The following is a 22,795-nucleotide window of genomic DNA, read 5'->3' on the forward strand; positions in this document are numbered from 1 at the left end:
TGGTTGACAGGAAGACATTTTGTTGGATGTTTGCTATAGGCCTGGGAATGTTGATGGTGGTGATGAAGAAATGTATAAACAACTAGGATTAGTGAACAAAGGAATAGTTATTATTATGGGTATCTTTAATTGTGGCAGTATAGATTGAATAAAGAGATAGCATTTGGGAATAAGGAAAATGGATTTCTCAAGTTTTTGAGAGATAACTATTGTTAGCTGCATGTAAATAGCACTGAGGGCAAGAGGATTGAGAGATTTAGATGTGATCTTTTCAGCAGAGGTTGTAATTGTGAGTGGGGTTTTTCAGTTTCCTCCAGTTGATGAGAGTGATCACCTTGGTTGTGGCTACCCATATGCAGACTTTTGTGAGGAGAATATATATGCAATTGTAAGATTGGTGATTATGACAAGCATAGGAGACAGTTTGATGCAATAGCATGAAATGAGGACTTGAGTGCTAAGGAAGTAAATGTTGCTTGGGAACTGACAAAGAAATACCTAACAGAGCATCAATGTGTGAATGTATTGCAACGGCCAAAAGACTGAATAAGGTAGGTGTAAAATGGATGAATGAGGGATTTAAGCATGAAATTTGGAAGAAGGAAATTTGGAGTCAGTACAAGAAGAATAATGGTAATAATCAGTTACAAAAAGAGTATAAAGGCCTGGTTGGCCAAGAGGTTAGCATATCTGCTCTCTAGCCAAAAGGCTGCTGGTTCGAATCCTGCCATCGGCATGGATGTTTGTGATTGTCTGTGAAAATACTAATGGTGGTAGTAGTGGGAGATAGTTGGCATTGATGTAGATCATGATGGTAGTTGCAGTTCATTGTAGTTGGATTTGAGTGTTGGAGACAGCGAGTTGTAGATTAGGTGCCCTCCCTCGATGAGTCTTTGGACTCCCTGGAGGTGTCACGTAATAATAATAATAAAGAACATGCCTGGAGATTGACTCAGTTAGTAAGGAAAACAAAAGTGGAGTATGAGCAGAAATCAGGGAAAGAAAATCCCTGGAGAGTTTTTTTAGATATGTATCAAATAGAAGGAAGAATGATTGTTGTAAGATGGTGATGAATGGAAATGGTAAAATGGCAACTGCTTCAGAGGACATTGTTGAGGTATCAGTGATCAATTTATAAGGGTGTTTCATCCTAATCAGGGTGGAATCATGAGGAACTAAAGTGTAGAGGACATACGAGAGAATGGCTTAATTGTGAGTGAGCAGGAGGTATTTGAGGAAATAACCTCATTGTCAATAAGGCAATAGGATTTAATGACATATCACCACTATCTTAAGGAAATATTCCAGGGAATTGGGAATAACATTGACATGCTTGTTTAATAAGAGTGTCACAACAGCATAAGTTCCAAGGGGGTGGAAAGAAGGTAAAATTGTTTCACTGCATAAAGGTAGTGAAAAGGCTGTGGCTACAATTTATAGGCCAAGATGCATAGAGATGCATATACTTTGGTATACTTAGATTTTGCAAAAGCATTTCATAGACTGCCACATGGCAAGCTGTTAAATAAACTGAAACTGATGGGACTGGGTAAAAGACTTCTGAGTTGGATTGGTGACTGGCTGTTAGACAGGTATTAGAAATTTGTATATGGTGGTGCAATATCCTGAAAGAGGAAGGTCACTAGTGGTGTGCAGCAGGGGTCAGTTTTGGGACCATTGTTGTTCAATTTATATACTAATATATTGGGGTGGGTTTAACTAGTGATAGGCAGCTTTTTTTAGATGATGCAAAATTAGGGAGAACAATGTATACTCAAGCTGATGTTATGGCCTTACAGGAGAACTTGAATAGATTGTATGAATGGACAGGCAAGGGAACCTATCAATTCAATGTCGCAAAGTGTAAAGTTTCACACTTTCTCAATCCACAAACCCTCAATCTATCTATCTTTATAGGGAGAATTCCACAGACCACTCACCATCTTGGTCACCTCCCTCTGGATCCTTTGTACCTCTCATATCAAGGCTAATACCACTTCCTCATATCATATGATAACTCCCTTATCTTTGCTTGTCAGCATGTTCTTCAATAGCCAAGTGACCTGTTAGCTACCCTGACTACTTTGGCAATATGCTCTCTAAACTGCAGCTCTCAATCTACTACTACTACTACTACTCCCAAATCCCTGGTTTTATCAATTTCCTGGCATACGATACATGGCTTGTAATCTTTGCAGTGGTGCACTCAGGTTTTAATCTTGGAGGGAGCGGAGTACTTGAGATTTAATCTTGTGGGGGGTTGCATTGAGTAGACGATTTGAGAATACACACTACGCATTGTATACAACCTATGCCTGGGCATCTGCAGTGATCGCCAATACATGATACCCGTGATCTCTGGCCTGGCTTGGACAAACAAAGTATTGCACAAGCACTATTTTGTTCACTTTACGTTCACAACGGCCATGATTCCTAAGAGCCAGAGGATATTCCCACCTTATGTGAATGCTAATTCATAAGTAATATAGAAATAGAAGACACGACACAACATAAATAAATAAAAAAAAAAGAATTTTAATTAGGAAAAGATTTTCGGAAAATTTTCTAGTCTTTTTTCCCCCTTTTTCTGTTTGGAGGGGGCCAGGGAACCCCTTGGCCTCCTCCCTGGGTGCGGCAATGCAACCATATGTCTGGGACAGCGGTGCACCAAGGATTTAATCTTGGTGTGTGTGGGGGGGGGGGGGAGTTGAACGGATAAAGATATTTTTAATACAATGAATTTGCATTAAAAATATTTTTATCCATTCAACTAAAATTCGTTAAATTTCATTCATTCAGTAAAATTCATTAGGCGATTATAAAAATTTATTTAAAGAATAAAATCCAGTTTTCTTTTATTTTTACAAAGCTCTTTAATTATTTCAGTCTTGGTTACATTAATCTCTCTCTATGTGTATATATATAGCAAAGCCAGTCCGTTCAATCGTAATTGTGTCATGGTAGATCTTAAATAGGTTTTTAAAAGGCGTAAGTTAGAAAATGACCTTTCACTGACACATGTTGTTACCAGAAGTGTTGCAAATATTCAATAAATTATAGATGTTAGGATATATCATTTTGTCACACTTTGAAACTGCATCAACGGCATTTTTGCATGGAGCTATTGCAAACGGTTTTTCAAATTTCTTATACCACAACTTGAATTCGGCATTCAAAATTGCTGGATTTGTATAAGGCAAATCACCTGCATAAAATTCACATAACTGACAAAAATCTTCCATTGCACTTGCTGTTGGAGCATCTTTTCCATTTGGTAGAAGAAAAAAAAAATATTTCAAAATGTTGCGGTGCCGAGTGAAACGTTCATGAAGTTGAGTCAATATTCGTTCAATAAATGGAACGAAATAGTTCTCCTGAAATACACTTCTATAGAATCGGCTGGAACAGTTGACCTTAATGTTTGTTTTGATGAAGTCCTTGGCTTTTTAATATCAATATTACAATTATTGGCTTTTATACATACTTCATCATAAATATCTTTAAATGAAGAATCTGGTGTTTCACGAATGGTATTTAATTGAGCCACAACATCATCAACAAAATTTAGGGCAATTATGAGGTCAGATTTGTGCATTATTTTAGACAATGGTAAGGTGCACGCAAATATTTTTTGTAAGCTAAATAAAGATATAACTCTTAAAAGGTATTAATATTATAATATTATAAACTACAATGACGTCTTGTCTTTTAGGGGTATTGAAGAAATTGTGTACCTTTTCAATTATGCCAATGCAATATCTTATTTTTCACAGATATAGCATTTCCAAGTGTGTGATGCACAATCAACATATGAAGTGTGTCGATATTATTATTACATAACACCTTCAGGTAGTATAAAGACATATCAAGGAAGGGCACCTACTCTACAACTCTCCGTCTTCACTAACCACAACTACAATCATCATCATCATCTACACCAATGCTGTCTGCCTCCGATCATTACCACTAGTATTTTCACAGACAATCACAAACATCCATGCCCACTGTGGGATTCGAACTTGCAGCCTTTTGGCTGGAGAGGCGGCCAACCAGGCCGGATGTATAGATAAAAAAATTAAATTTTTATTAAACAAATAAATATGATATAATTATGTCACTATTTACTTTTAATGTGATGATTCAGCTTCTCGGCCTCTGCAGAGTTGCTGGATATCTGGCTCAATATTGGTCAACTTCAGTCGAAGATCAGCACACACACTAAGAACGAATTCTGTATTTTGTTTTTATTTGAAGGAGTGATGAAAATTGTTTTTCGCAAAGGGTTGTAGAAAACTGCATGATGATTTTCGACTTGATCAAATAATTCGGGAAATTCACTCTTCACTGAAGCATTTTAAGCTCACCGTCACTTGAAAGCTCAGTTAGCTGCTCTTTTTTCGATAACGAAAGATCGTTCTCGTGACTGCAAGCCTGAAATGGATCGTGAAATCACAGAAATTTCTTATAAAAAGTTATTCAGAAAATGTTTCCAAATTCTGTTTCAGAGTTTTGAGGTGGACACAAATCCTTTCCCAGTGGTTAATTCTAAACTAATAAGTTTTGGGACCCTATACAAAATAACCAATTCTATTTACCTTTTGAATACTATCTGGGGAAGCTCCAAACCTCCCCGTCCCTTTCATCATGCGTTCGTAATCAGGCTACTGTTGATATTGACTTTATATACACATTCAAAACAATAAACAATTGTTGAATAATAACACAATAATGTAGGCATAATTACCGTAAAGGGAGAAAAGTCACAAAACAGAAAAATGTTCCTACAAACTAACCAATTGTATTTACCTTTGAATGTGACCCGCTGGTCGAGTGTCCAGCAAGTGAACAAATCTTTCCTTTCGTTTAGCATATTAATATTATCGCATTGCAACTGATGGGAATTCTGTGTTTCTGTGGATTCGTTACAGACCTCTTTCCCTTCAGAAACTACACACAAACTGTCATTACAAACTCGTTTTGTATTATCCCTGTCATCCGAGATATTTTTCCGTTTAAAGAAGGTACCAATGTACTTATCCATAATTGAAATACCGTACATACTCGAATATAACTCGCCCTGCACTCCTGATTTTACTTTTTGAAAAAAGAAATTAAAAAGTTTTGCATATATCTCACAAATGAAAAAAAGCTGAAACACATTCAGAGCAGGGCGATAGTAGCTTGCTCCCACCGTAAACAACATGCCCTCCCCCAATAGCCACTATATTGCAGAGGCAAGAAAAATAAGTACTTTTATTATGTCAGTGAATAAGGTATAATCAATTTGTGTAATATATTTCTCAACAAATAGTGTAATTAGAGACAACTGGGATATAAACGACACTAATTAATAAATCACATGTCCCCCTCATACAGAAACTATGCTGTATATATAGACTCAAGCAAAACCATATGTTGCACCAGTAAACACAGTATCTAACTAAAAACTATTGTTATTAATTAGATTGTGTGAGTTTGCTTGGCAGCAATAAAATTCAGCCGAAAGTGTTAAAATTCATAAACATGTTAAAACTAAGATATATATATATAGTGAATGCTGTTATGGCAGTTTCATGTATTATTGGAATTCAGTTGAAGAGAGTTAGCATTTCAACTCAATTGTCAGCTTGCTTTTCGTGCGATTTCCGAAAAATTTAGAAATACTGGAGTTAACTCACAACACATTTTGTCCAAGTATTACTTAGCACTTTTGAAGATATATTGAGCCTTGGTTGAAGGAAGAAAACCTTCAACAATAAAAATAAATAAACAACAAGCAATTGGTCGAAATGTGGTCAAGTGGATAACACATATTCACTTCAAATCTGACAAAACAGCAAGGGAAGCAATAAAATCATATTGTTTTTCACTTCACCCCTCTTTTATTACTCATCATTCTGCCACTACAAATGAAAATTGTGGCAGAATGTTCATAGAATAAACATTCTGCCGCAATTTTTTTTTTAAGTATTCATTTTATTCAATTTTAATTTGTTTTGTTTGGATAATTAAAATATATAGATTTATTTGGTTAATTTAAGCCTGTGGACCACCTGTCCCATCGTCGCGGACCACCTGTGGTCTGCAGATCATAGGTTGAGAAACACTGCTATAGGGTTCTCTCACCTTATGTGACCCCTAATTCATAAGTAGTATAGAAATAGAAGACATGACACAATATAAATAAAAAACGAATTTTAATTAGGAAAAGTATTTTGGAAAATTTTCTAGTGTTTTGTAACTTTTTCCTCTGTGGACACAGGGCCCCTTGGCCTCCTCTCTGGATGCACCACTCAATCGTTGTATCTCGAAATGCATAACCTTACACTTATCCACATTCATTTGACATCGTTTATCCAGGATATCCATTAATGTTATGAAAGTTATTGATATGACACATCTTGAATTAAAATTTAAATACTATAATTTACATTACTTTAGTCTAGACTTAGTTTTCACAGTTATGATATGTTAATGTGACCATCTTGTAAGGAAACTGTGAACATCAGCAAAGTATGAATGTATTCCAAAGTCTCAGATAAGTATAGAGTACAATATTTTTATATTATATTATATTATATATATATATATATATTTAAATCTCATTCCTCAAAAGACTTTAAAAGTATAGATCATTACAGAAGACGAGAGAAACTATACATTTGTTGGAAGTGCGATATTTTATTAGATTATGAACTTAACGAATGCATATCAGACTGAAGAAATGACAGATAGTGGAAATGAGAACAATGGAAATGGAATGAAAGCTAGTGACATTGAGGGAGTGACAGAATGCAGAAGCAAAGGTACTGCAGAAAGAGAGGTAGCAAGACTTCGAGGTTATGGAATGAAAGAGACTGAAATTGTCAGAATGCATGATTGGACGAAACAGTCATTCAAAATGAAAAATGAAATGAAGATTTTATTATTATTATTATTATTATTATCATCCTAAGACTCCTATGGAGTCAAAGACAGACTCATCTAGAAGATCCCTTTATCATACACACAACTCATCATACTTAAACACTTCAAAATTCCCTGCACAACCACACTCTCAGGCAAGCCATATGTGGAGTGTTATTAGACGTTTAGTGGAAATAGCTGAAAGTGTGCAGAAGAATAGAATGAAATAAAAAAGGATGAAAGAGGTGCCAAGTAATTCAAGAATAGTAGTGTATGGAGAGTCCATTATTAGAAGATCGGTTAATGAAAGAGTCCATAAGGTCTGTTATCCAGGAGGGAGAAAGAGCAAGATAATTCATGCTTTGGGCATGAGGTGAAAACAAGCTAGAGAATTACTGGTGGTTGTAGGAAAAAATTATTTAAGTGGGCATAAGGAGAATGTAAGGATTGATATCAGGAGGTTATTGAGAAGAAGAGTGAAAGATAACATATAGTGGAAAAGGTGAAAGGTATAGTGCTAAGCTATGACAATGATGAGTAATACAGAGAATCAAAATCAACGGTATGCTAACAAATGGTATGCTAGTGGAGATCTGTGAAGAGAAGGGAGTACAGTTTGTGGATGTATTTGAAGGAAGAATGGATACAAATGTGATGGGCTGTATTTGAATGGCTTTGAAGTGAGTGTACCGGAGAAAGTGTTGCTAGATGGAAGTGCAGTGTGTTATACAAGCAAGAGATCAGAAGAAAGAGATGAAGTGAAAGATTTGGGGAGTGGTATTGAAGAGACAGAAATGCTTGGCAATGGGAACAGTAGTAATGTAAGAGATAAAGAGAGAATGGGAATTCAAGAGGGACGGGGAAATGGGAGCATCCTGGGTTGACAGGGAGACAAGGCATAGGGATGTTGAAAATAGTAGTTAATGTATATATGTATGTATGGAAATGATCAGCATAGAAATGGAATAGTTCAGGATGTGAATGGCAAAGTTAAGACAGCGTAGACACATGTGGTAAGTGGTGATAAAGGTGATTGGGCAATGGCAGGTATGGTGGGAAATCACAATCAACAAGTTGGACTGGTTATTGACATAAAATTGAACTACTGTGTTTATTTCCAAATGCTAGAACTTTAAAAAATAAGGGAAATGAAATAGTTTCACTGACTGCGTTAATTGCCCAAATCATTGTGACAAAGTGAAATATTTTGGTTGAAAGAAGATGGTATCCTAACCATAACAAAAGTGCAAGGGTACAGTGTTTTTTTCAAGGATAGAAAGGACAATAATGGAGGGGGGAATGCTACTGATGATAGCAGGATAATTATGTCCATGTAAGGTAGATAGACATGAAAGAGGAAAATAGAGATGATGGTTATGATGCAGTGAGATGGAGGTTGATAGGTTAGATGTTACTATAGGCAGAGAATGTGGAGGGTGGTGATAAGAAAGGGTAATTATTATAAGCAGTTTTAATGGTAGTATAAATTGAAATGAAGAGATAGCATTTTGGAATAAGGAAAATGAAATTCTTGCATTCTTGAGAACAAATATCTCAGGCAACATGTGGGCATGCAGGGATTGAGAGTTTTAGATCTGGTTTTCATTTTTCATCAGAGGATGTTATTGAGTGTGGGGTTTCGTACTTTCTTCCAGTTGGTGAGGGTGATCATGTCAAGTGATCACCTGGTTTGAGTCTAGCCATATGCAGACTTCTTTGAAGAAAAGGGTAATATATATATATATATATAATGTTCAAAAGGCTGAATAAGGTAGCTGTAAAATAGATGAATTAGGGATTTAAGCATGATATCTGGAAGAAGAAGGTACTTTGGAGCAGTACAAGATGAATAATGGTAATAATGAGTTACATGAAGAGCATAAAGAACAAGTTAAATAGGTGGCAAATAGAAGGAAGAATGATATTGTGGTAAGATGATGTTAATGGATGAAAATGGTAGAATGGTAAGTGCAGAAGACATTGTCAAGGTATTCAGTTTATAAGGGTGAAATTATGAGGAACTTAAGTGTAGAGGACATAGGAGAGGATGGCATAATTGTGAGTGAACAGGAGGTATATGAGGAAATCAGTAACCTTCATGTCAATAAGGCAATAGTATTTCATGACATTACATCACTATCTTAAGGGAATGTTCTAGGGAATTTGCAGTAGCATTGGCATGACATGCCTATATGGGTCTTATAACAGCAGAGGTTCCAAGGGAGTGGAAGGAAAGTAAAATTGTTCCACTGCATAAAGTTGGTAATAAGATTGTGGCTACAAATTATAGGGCAATCTGTATATCTGGAGTTGTGGCGAATGTACTAGAGGGATTGCTGAGAACTGGGATACAGACATGGGTTGATAACAGCAGTATTCTCTATGGTTATCAACATGGGTTTGTTGAAGGGAGGTCATGTTTTATTAACTTACTCATGTACTATAAATGGTAACGAATTCCTTAGACAGGAGAGATGCTGTTAACTGTTAACTTCTGTGGCTCGATGGATTTCAATCCCATGGATTCTGATCCCTTCATCACTAGGAAATGGATCTGTATTAAAAATTAACGATCACTTGGCTCACCCTATTTAGGGCAATGTGGAAGCACATGAGCCGAAAGGCAGAGCAGCTTTCGGGCACTTAGAAAACTCCTGAATGAGTTGCTTGGAATGAAAAGCTGCTTAGGTGAATAAGTAGTGGTAGTGTTACGGAGCAATGTGGAAATATCTAGGATATCAGCATTGAGATGCAGGAGAGCATGTCATTTGTTGATCATGGAGAAGATGACTTGGATATTCCTGAGGAATTTCTTAGTGTCGGCTTGGCTGGGGTTCATGTTGCTAAAGGCCATTAGCATTCTCCCCTAGTGAGGCAGCAAGAATCAGTGCAGAGTTTTGGCTGTAAGCTGTCTAGCTCCAGGTAAAATTTGCGGAGTGACCGTAGAAGCGTATGTTTTATCGGCTGTAACACGCCGCACTATGATTTCTGGCGAAGGTTTCGTGGCTTGAATCTGAGTTGGCGGGGCAAACGCCACTCATATCTTCCATAGGTTAGATGGGTGAATTGAGCAGCCTTTATAATTGGCTGGATGTGGGCTGCCACAATTAGCACATTTAGCAGGTGTAGACTGTGATTTTGTGCAAGTGTGCAAGGGATGGCTGTCGCCACACTTTACGCACTTGTAATCTGATTTACATAACTTTTGTGCATGCCCAAATTTTTGGCAGCGATGGCATTGACCGGCAGATGCCTTTCTTCCGAGTGGTTCGGTCTTGATGACTAAGTTGCAGACTATCGTAAGATCGTAAATTTCTCTGTGGTCTTTACTGATCTCCACTAAGACCAGAGGCATGGCGCACTTGTTTGCACGGTACATGTGCGAGATCTTAATTGGTTCAAGGCCTTGTGATCTGAGGTCAGTAGCTATTTCATCAACTGTTATAGTTTCTGCCAGACCTCTGATGACTACCTTAAGGTTTTTTTTCACTTTTAAGTTGGTAAGTGTGATATGGGAGTTTCTGTTCATCCATAAGTCTGGTGATCTGGCGGTAGTTCGTTGCTCCTTCGGGCTGTATGCAAACTCCATCGTCGGTGTTTTTAGCTGATGAGAACTTGATGTTATCGTTCTTTATCGTCTCTGCAAGTGACGACCAGTTTTCTTTAGATCTCAAGATTACTGGTGGAATCCTCTCGTTCGGCTGTGTCAATGTATCTGTCTCTGTTCTTTCAACAGATAGTGCTGATGTGTCCATAGGAGTTGTAGTTTCCAAGGTCTGAGGTATTATTTCAGGATCTGCTGCAGGGGATTTTTTCTTTCTCTTCTTCTGTCTTACCTCCTGAAAGTCACTGGAATTTGAAATAGAACTGTCATCAGTTGTTGTTGCTGGCTCGCTGGCTTTGTCATGTGAAGAGAGAGGAAGTTCAGAGGGCTGGGGGTCCTCTGTCTCCACTTCAATGACCTGGTATTTTCCGACTTTATCGGGCCATTTTGTGTTTAGGATGTTGCCTAAATGCCTGAAAAGTGCCAAAAGTTCTTTAAAACTTAGATCGTCAAAAGGCAAATCCATGTCATGTTAACGAAAACAAGTTTCACCTGCACTGCTGAACGAGCACGTTGCTGATGCTACAGTCACTCTATATCGAGTCGGTAATCCACCAATCACTCACTCCAGGAAAGATGCATGTGCAGTTGTGCACTTGGATTTTTTACTTGGATGATGTCCTAGAATGAAACTTTTCATTGCATGGAAATTAAATGATTATGATATTGTATTTATACTGTATATGATTCCTTAAATAGATAAATGTAATTTTGTGATTGTTTCATCTCTTCCAGATGTAAAGCTGGCTATGTTCTAGATGAAAATTCTGGACACTGTGTCAGTCCCTCAAGTTGTGGTTGCAGGCATGGGAATCAGAAGTTTGAAGAAGGTAATACACTTCAGAAAGACTGTAATACTTGGTAAGCAAGAAAATATTTACCTATATAAGCATTCTGCAAAGATTGTAGGATATGTTTTAATTTTTGTTTATCATAAATTAAACGTTTTTTTCCACATTTCATGGATAAATTTATATCTCATCACACATTGCTTCATCTGATTTTGATTTTACAGTTTAGAGTTAACTTTTATGAACTATGTTGCTACTACATATTAATATTGGAATATCCTTCTCACAAATGAACTTTTCAATTACAGTATTAGTTTATTATTGTGTGGGTACTTCCATACAATCCAAAAACTTATTGTGGAAGACTTACTTCACTCACACCACATTTATCATACCTCATTAAATTTAATCATGAATGATGCATTTACCATTTGCTGCCAACTCATTTTACTCATTCGCTCACACTCAGAGGAGAAAAATCTGGTCTTTGTACACTAGCCTACCGCTCTCCTGCTTCAAAGATAATTGTTATTCACTTCTCCAAATTCCGGGGATGATCCATTTATCCTGCCAGATTGCATGGTTTCATTCACTTCATTCTATAAAATATCTTTATCATTATTATTCAGAACCTCCATGAAGTCACATTACTTGTTGTGAGAGGCCTACCTTAAACAGTACAAAGTATTTCATGTCATTCGTTAAACCCATTCACGGATCATTCTCTCACAACCTTATCAGGAAATCAATTTCATGGTCCACTCACCCTCCATGCAAAAAAGGCTGCTCCTCACCATCTTACTCAAGACTTCCTTTTTTGCCACTTCCAGGGATGATCTCTTGTTCTACCACATGAAAGAACTACCCGGTGTCACTCTGTAACTACCTATCATCATTTTATATGTCTCAGTCATATCACTTCTTCTGTCTAACAAACTTTGCAGTCCACATTCCCTCAGTTTATACTCATAACTAACATTGTACTGTCCTAATATCATTTTGGTTATCCACCGGTGTACTCTTTCCAAGGATAATTTATCCTCTTCAAATCCTGGGGGACCAAATCTGAGCCTAATAGTCTAGATTTGGTCTGATGAGGGCTGTATATGATGGAACCACAATGTTTCTCTCTCTGCTGGTCAACATCCAACAACATACCTCCACTTCCTCTAGTATAGTTCCTCTGACAAAGCATGAAACTTCCATGGATGGATCCCAAACTTCCAAAAGATTACATTTAGTTGCATGAATCTGATCCCCCATTCATTTGCTTATCTGTCTAGCTTATAGAAATCCTCCTGAAGCACTACCACATTAGTATTATTAATAATCCTTCCCATCTGCAAACATAATCTGCAAACAGCTGAATATTCCCTTTGCAATCCATTCTCAGTGTCATTGATACAAAGCTTAAACTGGTCCATGTACTGAGCCATGTGGGACTCCACTTGTAACTTTCTGCTTCCTTGATACTGCTCCTGCATACACAACTGTCTGATATCTATCAAGACAGGCAATCCTCAATTTGATAACCTGACATCTAAACCCATATGCTATAACTAAAACATCATGAGGAAAAACAGTGTCATTTTTCCAGAATCATCCCTTCCGCTACTGGATTCCTTATGATTTTCTTTGGGTCTCAGGTCCAGTCTCTTTTCACACTGAGTTTTGCCTTCCTTACCATACTTGTCACTCTCCTGGCTTTAGTTTATATTCTTCATTCATCTACTCTCCATGGTGCCCTTATATCTCTTTCCTTACTTCTTTTTAGCCTGCATTTCCAATCTAATATCATTTGTCATCCACTTTACACCAAATTGTGTTCTTTTTTTTCAGGTATACATCATGCTATTGCTGCTAATAAATAGCTCTTCTCTAGTTCCATGCGCTGATCATATCTTGCTCTTCCAATTCGTCTATCCACGAAACCCCAAGATGATTTTTAAGATTGTTATAATCCCCTGCCTTATAATTCCACATAAATTCCTTTCTCGTTGATACTCCTGTATGTCTATTTATCCTCCAAATCGAAATCACATGGTCACTCTCTTAATCGTGTGTAGAAATGCCATCAGATTACAGTCAGATATCCTTTGATTCAATGACTGAATCCAAAACTCTTGAACCTCTTGCTCCTTCTACTGCAGGTTGTCTTAACATTTGTTCCTCAAAAATTCCAGCTGTTACATTCCCTTACTACTACTACTACATACAGTTTCTTCTTTCCAATTTATGCTGCTATAGTTAAAATCACCCATAGCAATCAATCTTTTCACACTCACCAAGCTCAACTGTCTAAGCATCTCCTGCTCATTCTCACCTCATCCTTTTTATTTTCTCCCTTATAGCAACATCCCACTAAATATCTCTGTATTTCCTCCCTATAGCAACACCCACTAAATGATACTCTTGATCTGTTGACTCTACCTCACAAAATATGCCCTCAAAACTGTTCCCCTCCCTCTAATTCCCAAACTGTGAGTAAACATTACTCACTGCTTATTATAAGCAATACCCCACCACTGTGTTTGCCCTTCCTATCCTGCCAAAAAATGCTACACCCTGTGACTTCTATTCCTGTCAGTATATCATCTTCCATCAACCATGTTTCACTAATCCCAATAACATTTGGCCAGGCCATGGCAATTGTTATCACCTGCTAGTGTCGAGAGTGAATGTAGCAGTAGATTTGAGCTGTGCTAAAAAAAAAAGTTTTTTTTTTTTTAGCACAGCTTCAGAAATGCATGCCTGTTTTTTAGCATACCTTCAGAAATGTTTGTTGTTGCAAATTTTTGTTTGTTTATATTGCGTTTTCTACTTTGTTCTTACTGAATGTTGGCAGCCCAGAAAGCTTCTGCATGAAGATCAAATTTATTTTTCCCAATGTATTCATTGGGAAAAATAATGTATTTTTCCCAATGAATACATTACGAAAATTGCTTCATGTATGTGCCAAAAAATATGAAAGATTTGTAGAATGTTAGAGTGAACAAAATGTATGTGAAAAGTTTGTTGATAGATCAGAGCAATTAAAAATGGGAACAAGAGTCGGGGCCATAGTAGAAGAGCTTAGGCAAGAGTCAGTGAAAAGTGAAATAAAACATCTGGAAGATAATATTAACCTCACAACCGGCTGGTGTGGATGAAATAGTCAGCTCTCCCTAGCTTTTTTTCATGGATCAAAACTTCGTTGACATAATGCCTTTTATCATTACCTCCCTCTGCCGTTAATCTCGTTATGGCTATTCTATAGCCATCAGTGGATTAACTGTTGCTGAGTGACCTTTGTGCCCCCCTGTCTTTACGTCTATTGTATTGCTTAGAATTTCATTTACTGTCCTAAGTTATTTGACCTTTTTTGCTTCTAAAATGATTTATTGTGTCTCTTCCCAAAAATTGAAACGAATTTCACATATTTGAAAAAAATCAATCCTGAAATGACCACCGATCAGCCTTTGCAATGAATCTATTTAGTAAATTTGGTGTATTTTATTCTACAAATCAGTGCACTGGAAGAGTTGCGCTGATTGTTATTTCACTTTACTTATAATATAGAAACAATTTTTTTCGAGTTTCAGAATTTTCAAATGTTTGCTTTGAAAATATTATGTCAAATATTTATATTTTAAATAATATTTATTGAAATAAATATGTCCTTTTGCTTACGTTTCTAGCCAAATAGCATTATATGGATCATCACATTAGTTTTAGAAACGGGTTTTTGTTATTCATAAAGACAAAATAAAAAAAAAAGTTAAAATGCTAAATTGCATTAATTGGTTTCCGACTGCGAGTCTTTTTGGTATCAAAAATTTATATTCAATGATATTTTAACAGTGATTCTTCGCCTTCATCTTTTATTTATTTATTTATTTGTATTATGCATATTACGATAATATCCAGTGCATATCCTCATAGATATGATGAAAATATAATATGAAAAATATCATATACAGAATGATTCAAAATTTTTGCTCATTTTGAATATTTTCTAATGCTTCCCCCCCCCCCCCCCATCCTTATCCTCTCCTGGAACTCAATTGCATAACTACTCTAAATTTCTACATATTTAAAAGCTTTTCTAGACAGTATTCAAAATCTATTACTTCATTTTACCATTTTGACAAAAGATATATGGCAATCAAATTGTACCATGAAGCTTCTAATTCTGTACTATTTATTTGCAATCTAAAACCCGCTGTTCTACTGTCTGCTGAAATTATGTGAAATTTTAGAAATAATATGCTATATTTTCACCATGCAAAATTGTTTATATGCATACCACACAAAAGAAAGTTCAGTAGTATTATTTTTGTTTGTTTTTCTTTAAAAAAATCTAAATATTACTTCTTCTGCTGCTGGAAGCTCTTTCTGAAATTATCTACTTCTTATAAATACTTGGTAATATCCTCTTAACTGGAGGAAAAGCGGAAGGCTTATTACACTCAGTGCTATTGAGAAAGAAAGGGGAGAACACTAAAGTTGCACTAAAGTGCCTCAAGCTGTAGTGCAGAATACATCAAGAATGTCTTGTTTCCTTTTCAATTGTTGATTACAGATATCCTAACAGAAATACTGATATTTCGTTTACATGCTCATGCATTATTTATACCAAAATAATTTCTTAATTTATGATGATCAGTTTCACTTTAATTATCGAAAAATTAGAAATTATTTCATACAATTATCTTGAAAAAGAGGATTTGACTTATTTTCAAAGAAAAGGTGCATATGCATTACATAATCTTCTTTTTTTTTGCGGGGGGGGGGGTTAGACCTAATCAATCTGCGGATATTTCAGAGAATTTATTTCATAAATTGTTTGCAAGACAACTGTTACAAACGTAAATCACTTGGGGAACATACCCATTCATTTTAGTGTAAGATAGTAGCAAAGGTTCAGTTACTTTAGATATCTAATCTAGAAGAAAATGTTATGTCTGGTGTTATTAGAATCTTATGTGAATAATTTTTCTGACATGATTTCTCTATTCGTTTTAATGTAACCAATTTCCAGATTTTTTCCCTCCTGCAGATTCCATGTTATATGCAGTGATTTCTGCTTTGTACTACAAGAAAAAAAAATCAGATAACAGAAGAAAAATATGTAGTATTTTCTTTTCCACTGTCTGAATTTACAATGTTCTTTCTTTCTGTTTTGAAGGAGAAAGTGCAAATGACTTTTTTCTTACTATTTTTGCCATTATAACATCTGATATAATTATAAGAGTGACATTTTACCATTTTTCTCCCACACAAGAAACAGAAATAAGGTAGTAATAATATTGTTGATTCTGTCAAACTTCATTGTAGCAGAAATTTTTATTACAAAACTTCGTAATATATATATATATATATATATCTCCGTAACAAGAAATTTGGAATCCATATCACATCAATGTTGAGTGTTGGCAAGGTGAAAATGTTCATGTTATTATATTATTATTATTATTATTATTATTATTATTCAGGCCTCCATGGAGTCAAAAGATTCGTCGTGGGAGGTCCTTCCTAAGAACATAAAGTCTGTCAAGACCATCGAGGGGAGATTCCTCCTAAGAAACACAAAGTCTATCATACCACTCCTTAAACTCATTGACCGTTCTTGCTCTCACCACTCCATCAGGCAATGCATTCCATGGCTCAACCACCCTTCATGCAAAGAAACCACTCCTCACCCTCTTGCTCACAGTTTCCTTTCGTAACTTCCAGTGATGGCCTCTTGTCATCACTGCTTCCCACTGTTCAACCAAGTGAAAGAACTCCCCAGTGCCAACCCTGTAACCACCTCTCAACAGTTTAAAAGTCTCAATCATATCACCTCTCCTTCTTCTATCCGCCAAACTCTGCAGTCCACATTCCCTCAGCCGATTCTCATAACTATCCTTGTACAGTCCTGAGATCATCTTTGTCATCCGCCTTTGTATCTTTTCCACAGTTAATTGATCCCCTTCAAATCCTGGGGACCAAATCTGAGAACAATAATCCAAGTCTGGTCTGATCAGAGACCTATACAACGGAATGGTAACCCTCTTATCTCTGCAGGTCAGTGTCCTTCTCATAATTGCAGCAATCCTCTGTGTTACCTTTGCCACCTTTGCAATATGTCCCCTAAACTTCAGGTTTCTATCAATTATCAACCCCAGATCGCTTGTCTCTCCAACTTCCTCCAGTATAACTCCTCCCATAGAGTATGCAGCATCCCATCGATATTTCCCAAACCTCAAGACCTTACATTTTGCTGCATTAAACTGAAACCCCCATTCATTTGCACATCTATCTAGCTTATTCAAATCCTCTTGCAGGGCTACCACATCTGCACTATTACTAATAATCCTTCCCAGCTTCGCATCATCCGCAAACAACTGAATATCCCCTTGCAATCCACTGGCAATGTCATTGATATAAAGGTTAAACAATATAGGGCCTAGTACTGAGCCCTGTGGGACCACACTTGTAACCTTCTGTCTCCTTGAAACTGCTCCAACATACACAACTCTCTGATACCTATCAGACAGCCAATCCTGAATCCAGTTGACCAATCTGACATCCAAACCCATGTGTTGCAACTTAAATATCAACTTATCATGTGGCGCCCTGTCAAATGCCTTTGCTAAGTCTAAGAAAATTGCAGTATATGCCTTTCCCTCATCTAATGTTCTTGTAACTTTATTATAAAAGGCTAGCATATTGCTAAGACAAGAGCGCCCTTTCACAAATCCATGTTGACTCTCACAGATAACATTAACCTCATCTGCCCATTGCTGTATACGGTCCCTCACTACTTTCTACAAAATCTTAACAACTACTGATTACACACAGACTGGTCTATAATTAGACACTTCTAGTCTGTTACCACCTTTATACAATGGCACTATCTTACCTTCCTTCCATTCCCTGGGCACCTTTGCCGAAGCCAGACTTTCATTTAAAAGCCAGGTTAAAGGCACTGTCAGTTCCTTAGCACATTCTCTCAAAACTCGTGGTGAAATAACATCCAGTCCCAAAGCTTTATTGACATCCAGAGTTCTCAGTATCTGAAACACACTCTCCTCTGTACCTCTAAACCTTGAACCTGCCCTATCCCTCTAGCATTAAAACTGACTCCTCCAGGATGAAATACTCCAATAAAGTGGTCATTGAACAATTCTACTATGTCCTCTGCATCAGTCACTCTATTCCCATTTTTATCCCAGAATATCATTCTTCCACAGTCATTTCTCCTCCTACTGGCCACATAGCTAAAAAATTCCCCAGGATTTTCTTTGGATCTTAGGGCCAATCTCCTCTCATATTCCAGTTTCGCTTTCCTTACCAGACTAGTCACTCTTCTATCCTGTGTCTTATATTCTTCATGCATCCTCTCTTCACCTGTCTCCTTATATCTCTTCCATAGCCTCTTTTTCACATGCAATTCCTGTTTAATATTGTTTGTCATCCACTTTACTCCAAATTGTGTCCTCTTCTTCACTCGTGGTATACAACTTACCATTGCTGCTAACAAATATTCTTTCACAATTTCCCACGCACTAACGATATCCCAGCCTTCTAATTCCTCTCTCCATGAAACTTCCCAAAGTTGACGTCTAAGACTATTATAATGACCTGCATTATAATTCCACATAAGTTCCTGTCTCTTTGATACTTCTGCATGTCTATTCATTTTCCAAGTCAAAACCATATGGTCACTCTCTCCAACTGGTGGGAGAGATGTCATCTCAGTTATTAACTCTTCTTATCAACTCTTATTATCAACTCTTCTGCTGCTATAACCAAATCTAAAACTCTTGAATCTCTTGTTTCCTCTGTTACATGTTGCCTAAGACATTTGTCCCTCAAGAATTCTAGAAATTCCATTCCACTATTACTACATGTGCATTTTCTTTTCTCCAATTTATACTACTGTAGTTAAAATCTCCCATAACAATCATTCTTCTTGCACTTGCCAAACTTAGCTGTCTAAACATCTCCTGGTCCCCATGCTCCGTGCTCCTGGGTCTGTAGCAACACCCCACTAAATATCCTGTCTTGCCTACCGCTACCTCACACCAAATGCTCTCAGAATCATTTGTCTCACTTCCTTCCAAAGCCTCCACTCTTAGAGGGCATAGGTCATCACTTATCATAAGCAGTACCCCACCACCACGCTTTCCCCTCCTATCCTGACGAAAAATGCTATGCCCAGCGACTTTTATTTCTGTTTTTATATCCCCTTCTGTCAACCACATCTCAGTGATCCCAATAATATTTGGCTAGACTGATGCTATCTATGCCAACAATTCTTCTCCCTTATTCCGGATACTTCTGCCATTAGTATAAAGCATATAAATACCATTGTTTCTATACCCAGCATTATCCCTTCTAGACTCCACTGGGCTCAGTGTCACCCGGCATCGTCTCCCTTCTCTCAAGTATCCATTCCCACAAGAGGCCACCCCTGCTATCATTCTCCCTGAGACACACTGACTCGTTCAAAAAGCAATCTCTCCAGATGCCTACTTCCTTCCTCATTCAAATGTAAACGGTCTCTCGCATACAAATCCTCTCTTTCCTCAAACGCACTCCAAGCATCCACATATACCAGTCCCCTCTTGTCACACATTCTTGCTATTATGCCATTCAACATCACTGCTCTTCTGCTCAGCTCATCATTATCATACCTAGGCAACACACACACTATTTTTCCTCTCTCTGTCTTCTTCCGTACAGTCTCAATCAAAAACCTCATATCTCTTGTTGCCCGACTTACATTACCACTCAATATTATTTATATATTTCATTTATTAACTGGGGGGGGCTCTATGCCCAACAAACTATGTTCCGGACTGGTAGGCTTGTTCTCCTCGAATTCTGATGACTTAACCTTTGAAGACTCGACACTCAGGGTAGCCCCTGAGTTTCAAAACATTTCAAAAAACGTGACATAGAAAGGCTTATCCTTATATATATATATATATATATATATATATATATATAGGTTTGATTTTATTTTATTATTTTTTATTGTTTTGGTGAAGTACTTTACCTGGAATACTCTTTCCAGTTCCAGAGGAACTGGAAAGAGTATTCCAGTTCCTCTTATATTTTATTCCTTCGACAAATATCTTTCTATGTTATAAAAAGAACTTAAAAATTAGCCTTCAAGATGAAAAGGAAACAGTGCTTTCAGGTATCCCTCTATCAATATTTGTAGTCCTGAAAAGGACTGTTTTGATTGCCCTGAAAAGAAACATTTTTTATTTCATACTGTTCAGAATTTAAAATTCTTGAACAGTGTGGAACATCCTAAAGCAAGAGTGAACACACAAAGCAGTTTTACACTCAAAGCACAAGATTTTTATTTCCTTTCTGTTTTTTTTATAATTACGTACATAACATTTGCGTGTAGGTTTTTTTTATTAGCCATTGGTGGTAGATTTTTGTGATAATGGTTGGAATTAGCATCGTTCAACCTCAGATGTCTGGCAGGATTGCCTGTTTTTCTGCTTGCTGATGAAGGTGCATGTGCATGCAGCAATGCTTTCACAATTTCTATTCTGTATTCTAGATATGTTGTGGTAGACAAACATTTTTTCTTGTGCAGGAGGAAACTGTTCCAAATAACAAAATCTGATATATGTCCAAACACTTTTTTGTAATATTTTTTATGCTGTTTCCTCATTACAGAGTAGAATGATAGCTACTGATCACACCTGCCAACTTCACCCATAGTGTCGGTGTATGCACACACAGCAATGGGTTTTTATTTCTACAAACCATGCTTCTCCATGGATTCTGTTGATGGAGTGTGCAGGGAAGACAGCAGAAAAACATCTTTTTTGTCTTTTCAACGTAGTGCAAAGACTTTCCCTCACTGATACGCTCAGATATCCCCCTTCGATAGCTTTCCTGAAGCCAGATCTGGTGGCATGTCTTGCCTTTTTGCATTTACAGTACCATAACTATCTGTATGATGCTAAAAAAGCAAATCAGCGAGTTTAGGACACATATAGTAATTATACATTGTAATGCAATAACCTTTCCCCAGTAAAGGGTCTAGTAACTGCATTACTGCATGCATCGACAAGGGGAGATCCGAATATTTATCATGCTCGATTACAGTTTGCTTTCCCGTATAAAGTTTGAAATCCCAAAGATATCCACTTTCCGATTCGCAAAGCATAAAAAATTTTACTCCATACTTCGCTTTCTTTTTGGGAATATATTGCTTACATTTCAGTCTACCTTTGAATGGCATAAGGCTTTCATCGATACTCAAGTCTCTCTCAGGAATGTAGAGTGATCTACATTTCTGACAGATTTTCATCAGAAAATCATAAATTTTATTGAATACGGGACAAGGATGTGTTGCCTGATCGTATTCCTCATTATTCTGAAAATGCAAATACTTCATGATGAGACTGAATGGTCTTTCAATCATAACATCACGAAATATTGGCATGTTCAGAATCCAGTCTGCAGACCAATACATTTCGAGAGCAGGCTTTTTCAGATATCTTGCACAAATTATTTGTGCAAGATAATCAGAGGCGAAATAAAGTTCAATTCTATTGTGAAAGGAAATGAAACTGATATACATATTTTGAATGATAAAAATAAGCAAATGTATCGCTTACTTTAAAAATTTGAGAATAAAATATCTGAATTATGCAGAAAATATCTACATATAAATTTAAATCATAACTGTTAATTTCCTTTTGTAATGACCAATTATATAAGGAAACCAAGAAAGTGAAAGTACAAAGAACAGAAGATTAGTATATAATATAAAGAAAAAATTTAGTGATATGATTAAAGAATTTCATGTTATTCTCTATAAAGCAAAGTTGCTCAATCGTGTCTTAAAGGAAATCTGTGAAGTATTATTCGATTTTGATGGTTTTGTACAAAAATAAAAATAATATAATCTGGAACGTCGGCAGCCGGTTTTCTTTTCTTTTTTTAAAAGAATATTTCAAATAATTATCGTGAATTAATTTCTTCGAGAACAAAGAAAAATCTTTTGTCTAGTAAGCGATTAGAAAAAAATTAGCGCAAATAAATTAAAAATGAAATTGGTTCTCCAAGGTAAGACAATATTTAAGAGAAGAAATCATGCAAGATCTTTATTTTGTCCAGACATTAAAATTGTATTGTACAATAAAAAGAGAAAACAAAAATATAAATAATTTCTTTATTTGTAGTCTATCCTATATATAACTAAGATCCAGTTACCCAGCATAGAACAGGGAAGTGTGTTTCTTGTTATATGGCAACTGAGAGGAAGCTACAAATGTGAGATAATCTGATTAACCGTTCATTTCAGCATGAGGGTTTATCACACCTTCTAATGGACATGATGGTCAAATTGCACTTCTTATCCTGTCTTTCAGCAGGTGGGCTGAATCATATCCAGATTTAGCTGGATGTCTATAGACGTCCTGGCTGTTTGGGAGATTAAACATCTAAAGAAGGAATTTGCTGGTGAGAATGAGGAGGAAGTTAACTATGA

At 36.6% G+C, this 22,795-nt stretch overlaps 1 protein-coding gene across 4 annotated transcripts in view; it reads left to right on the top strand.

The window, feature by feature from the left end:
* The window catches only part of LOC150094462 (hemocytin-like), a 2,636,009-nt gene that overhangs the window by 591,144 nt on the left and 2,022,070 nt on the right, over positions 1-22,795 (top strand). For all 4 annotated transcript variants that reach the window (XM_090412206.1, XM_090412207.1, XM_090412208.1 and 1 more), the window contains exon 19: positions 11,246-11,371. In XM_090412206.1, coding sequence (XP_090268332.1) covers positions 11,246-11,371 — 126 coding nt within the window. The remainder of the gene's footprint in view (positions 1-11,245; positions 11,372-22,795) is intronic.

This window comes from Typopeltis vanoorti, chromosome 22 (genome assembly GCF_054136105.1).
Source record: "Typopeltis vanoorti isolate ZY-2024b chromosome 22, IOZ_Tvanoo_1.0, whole genome shotgun sequence".
NCBI lineage: Eukaryota > Metazoa > Arthropoda > Arachnida > Uropygi > Thelyphonidae > Typopeltis > Typopeltis vanoorti.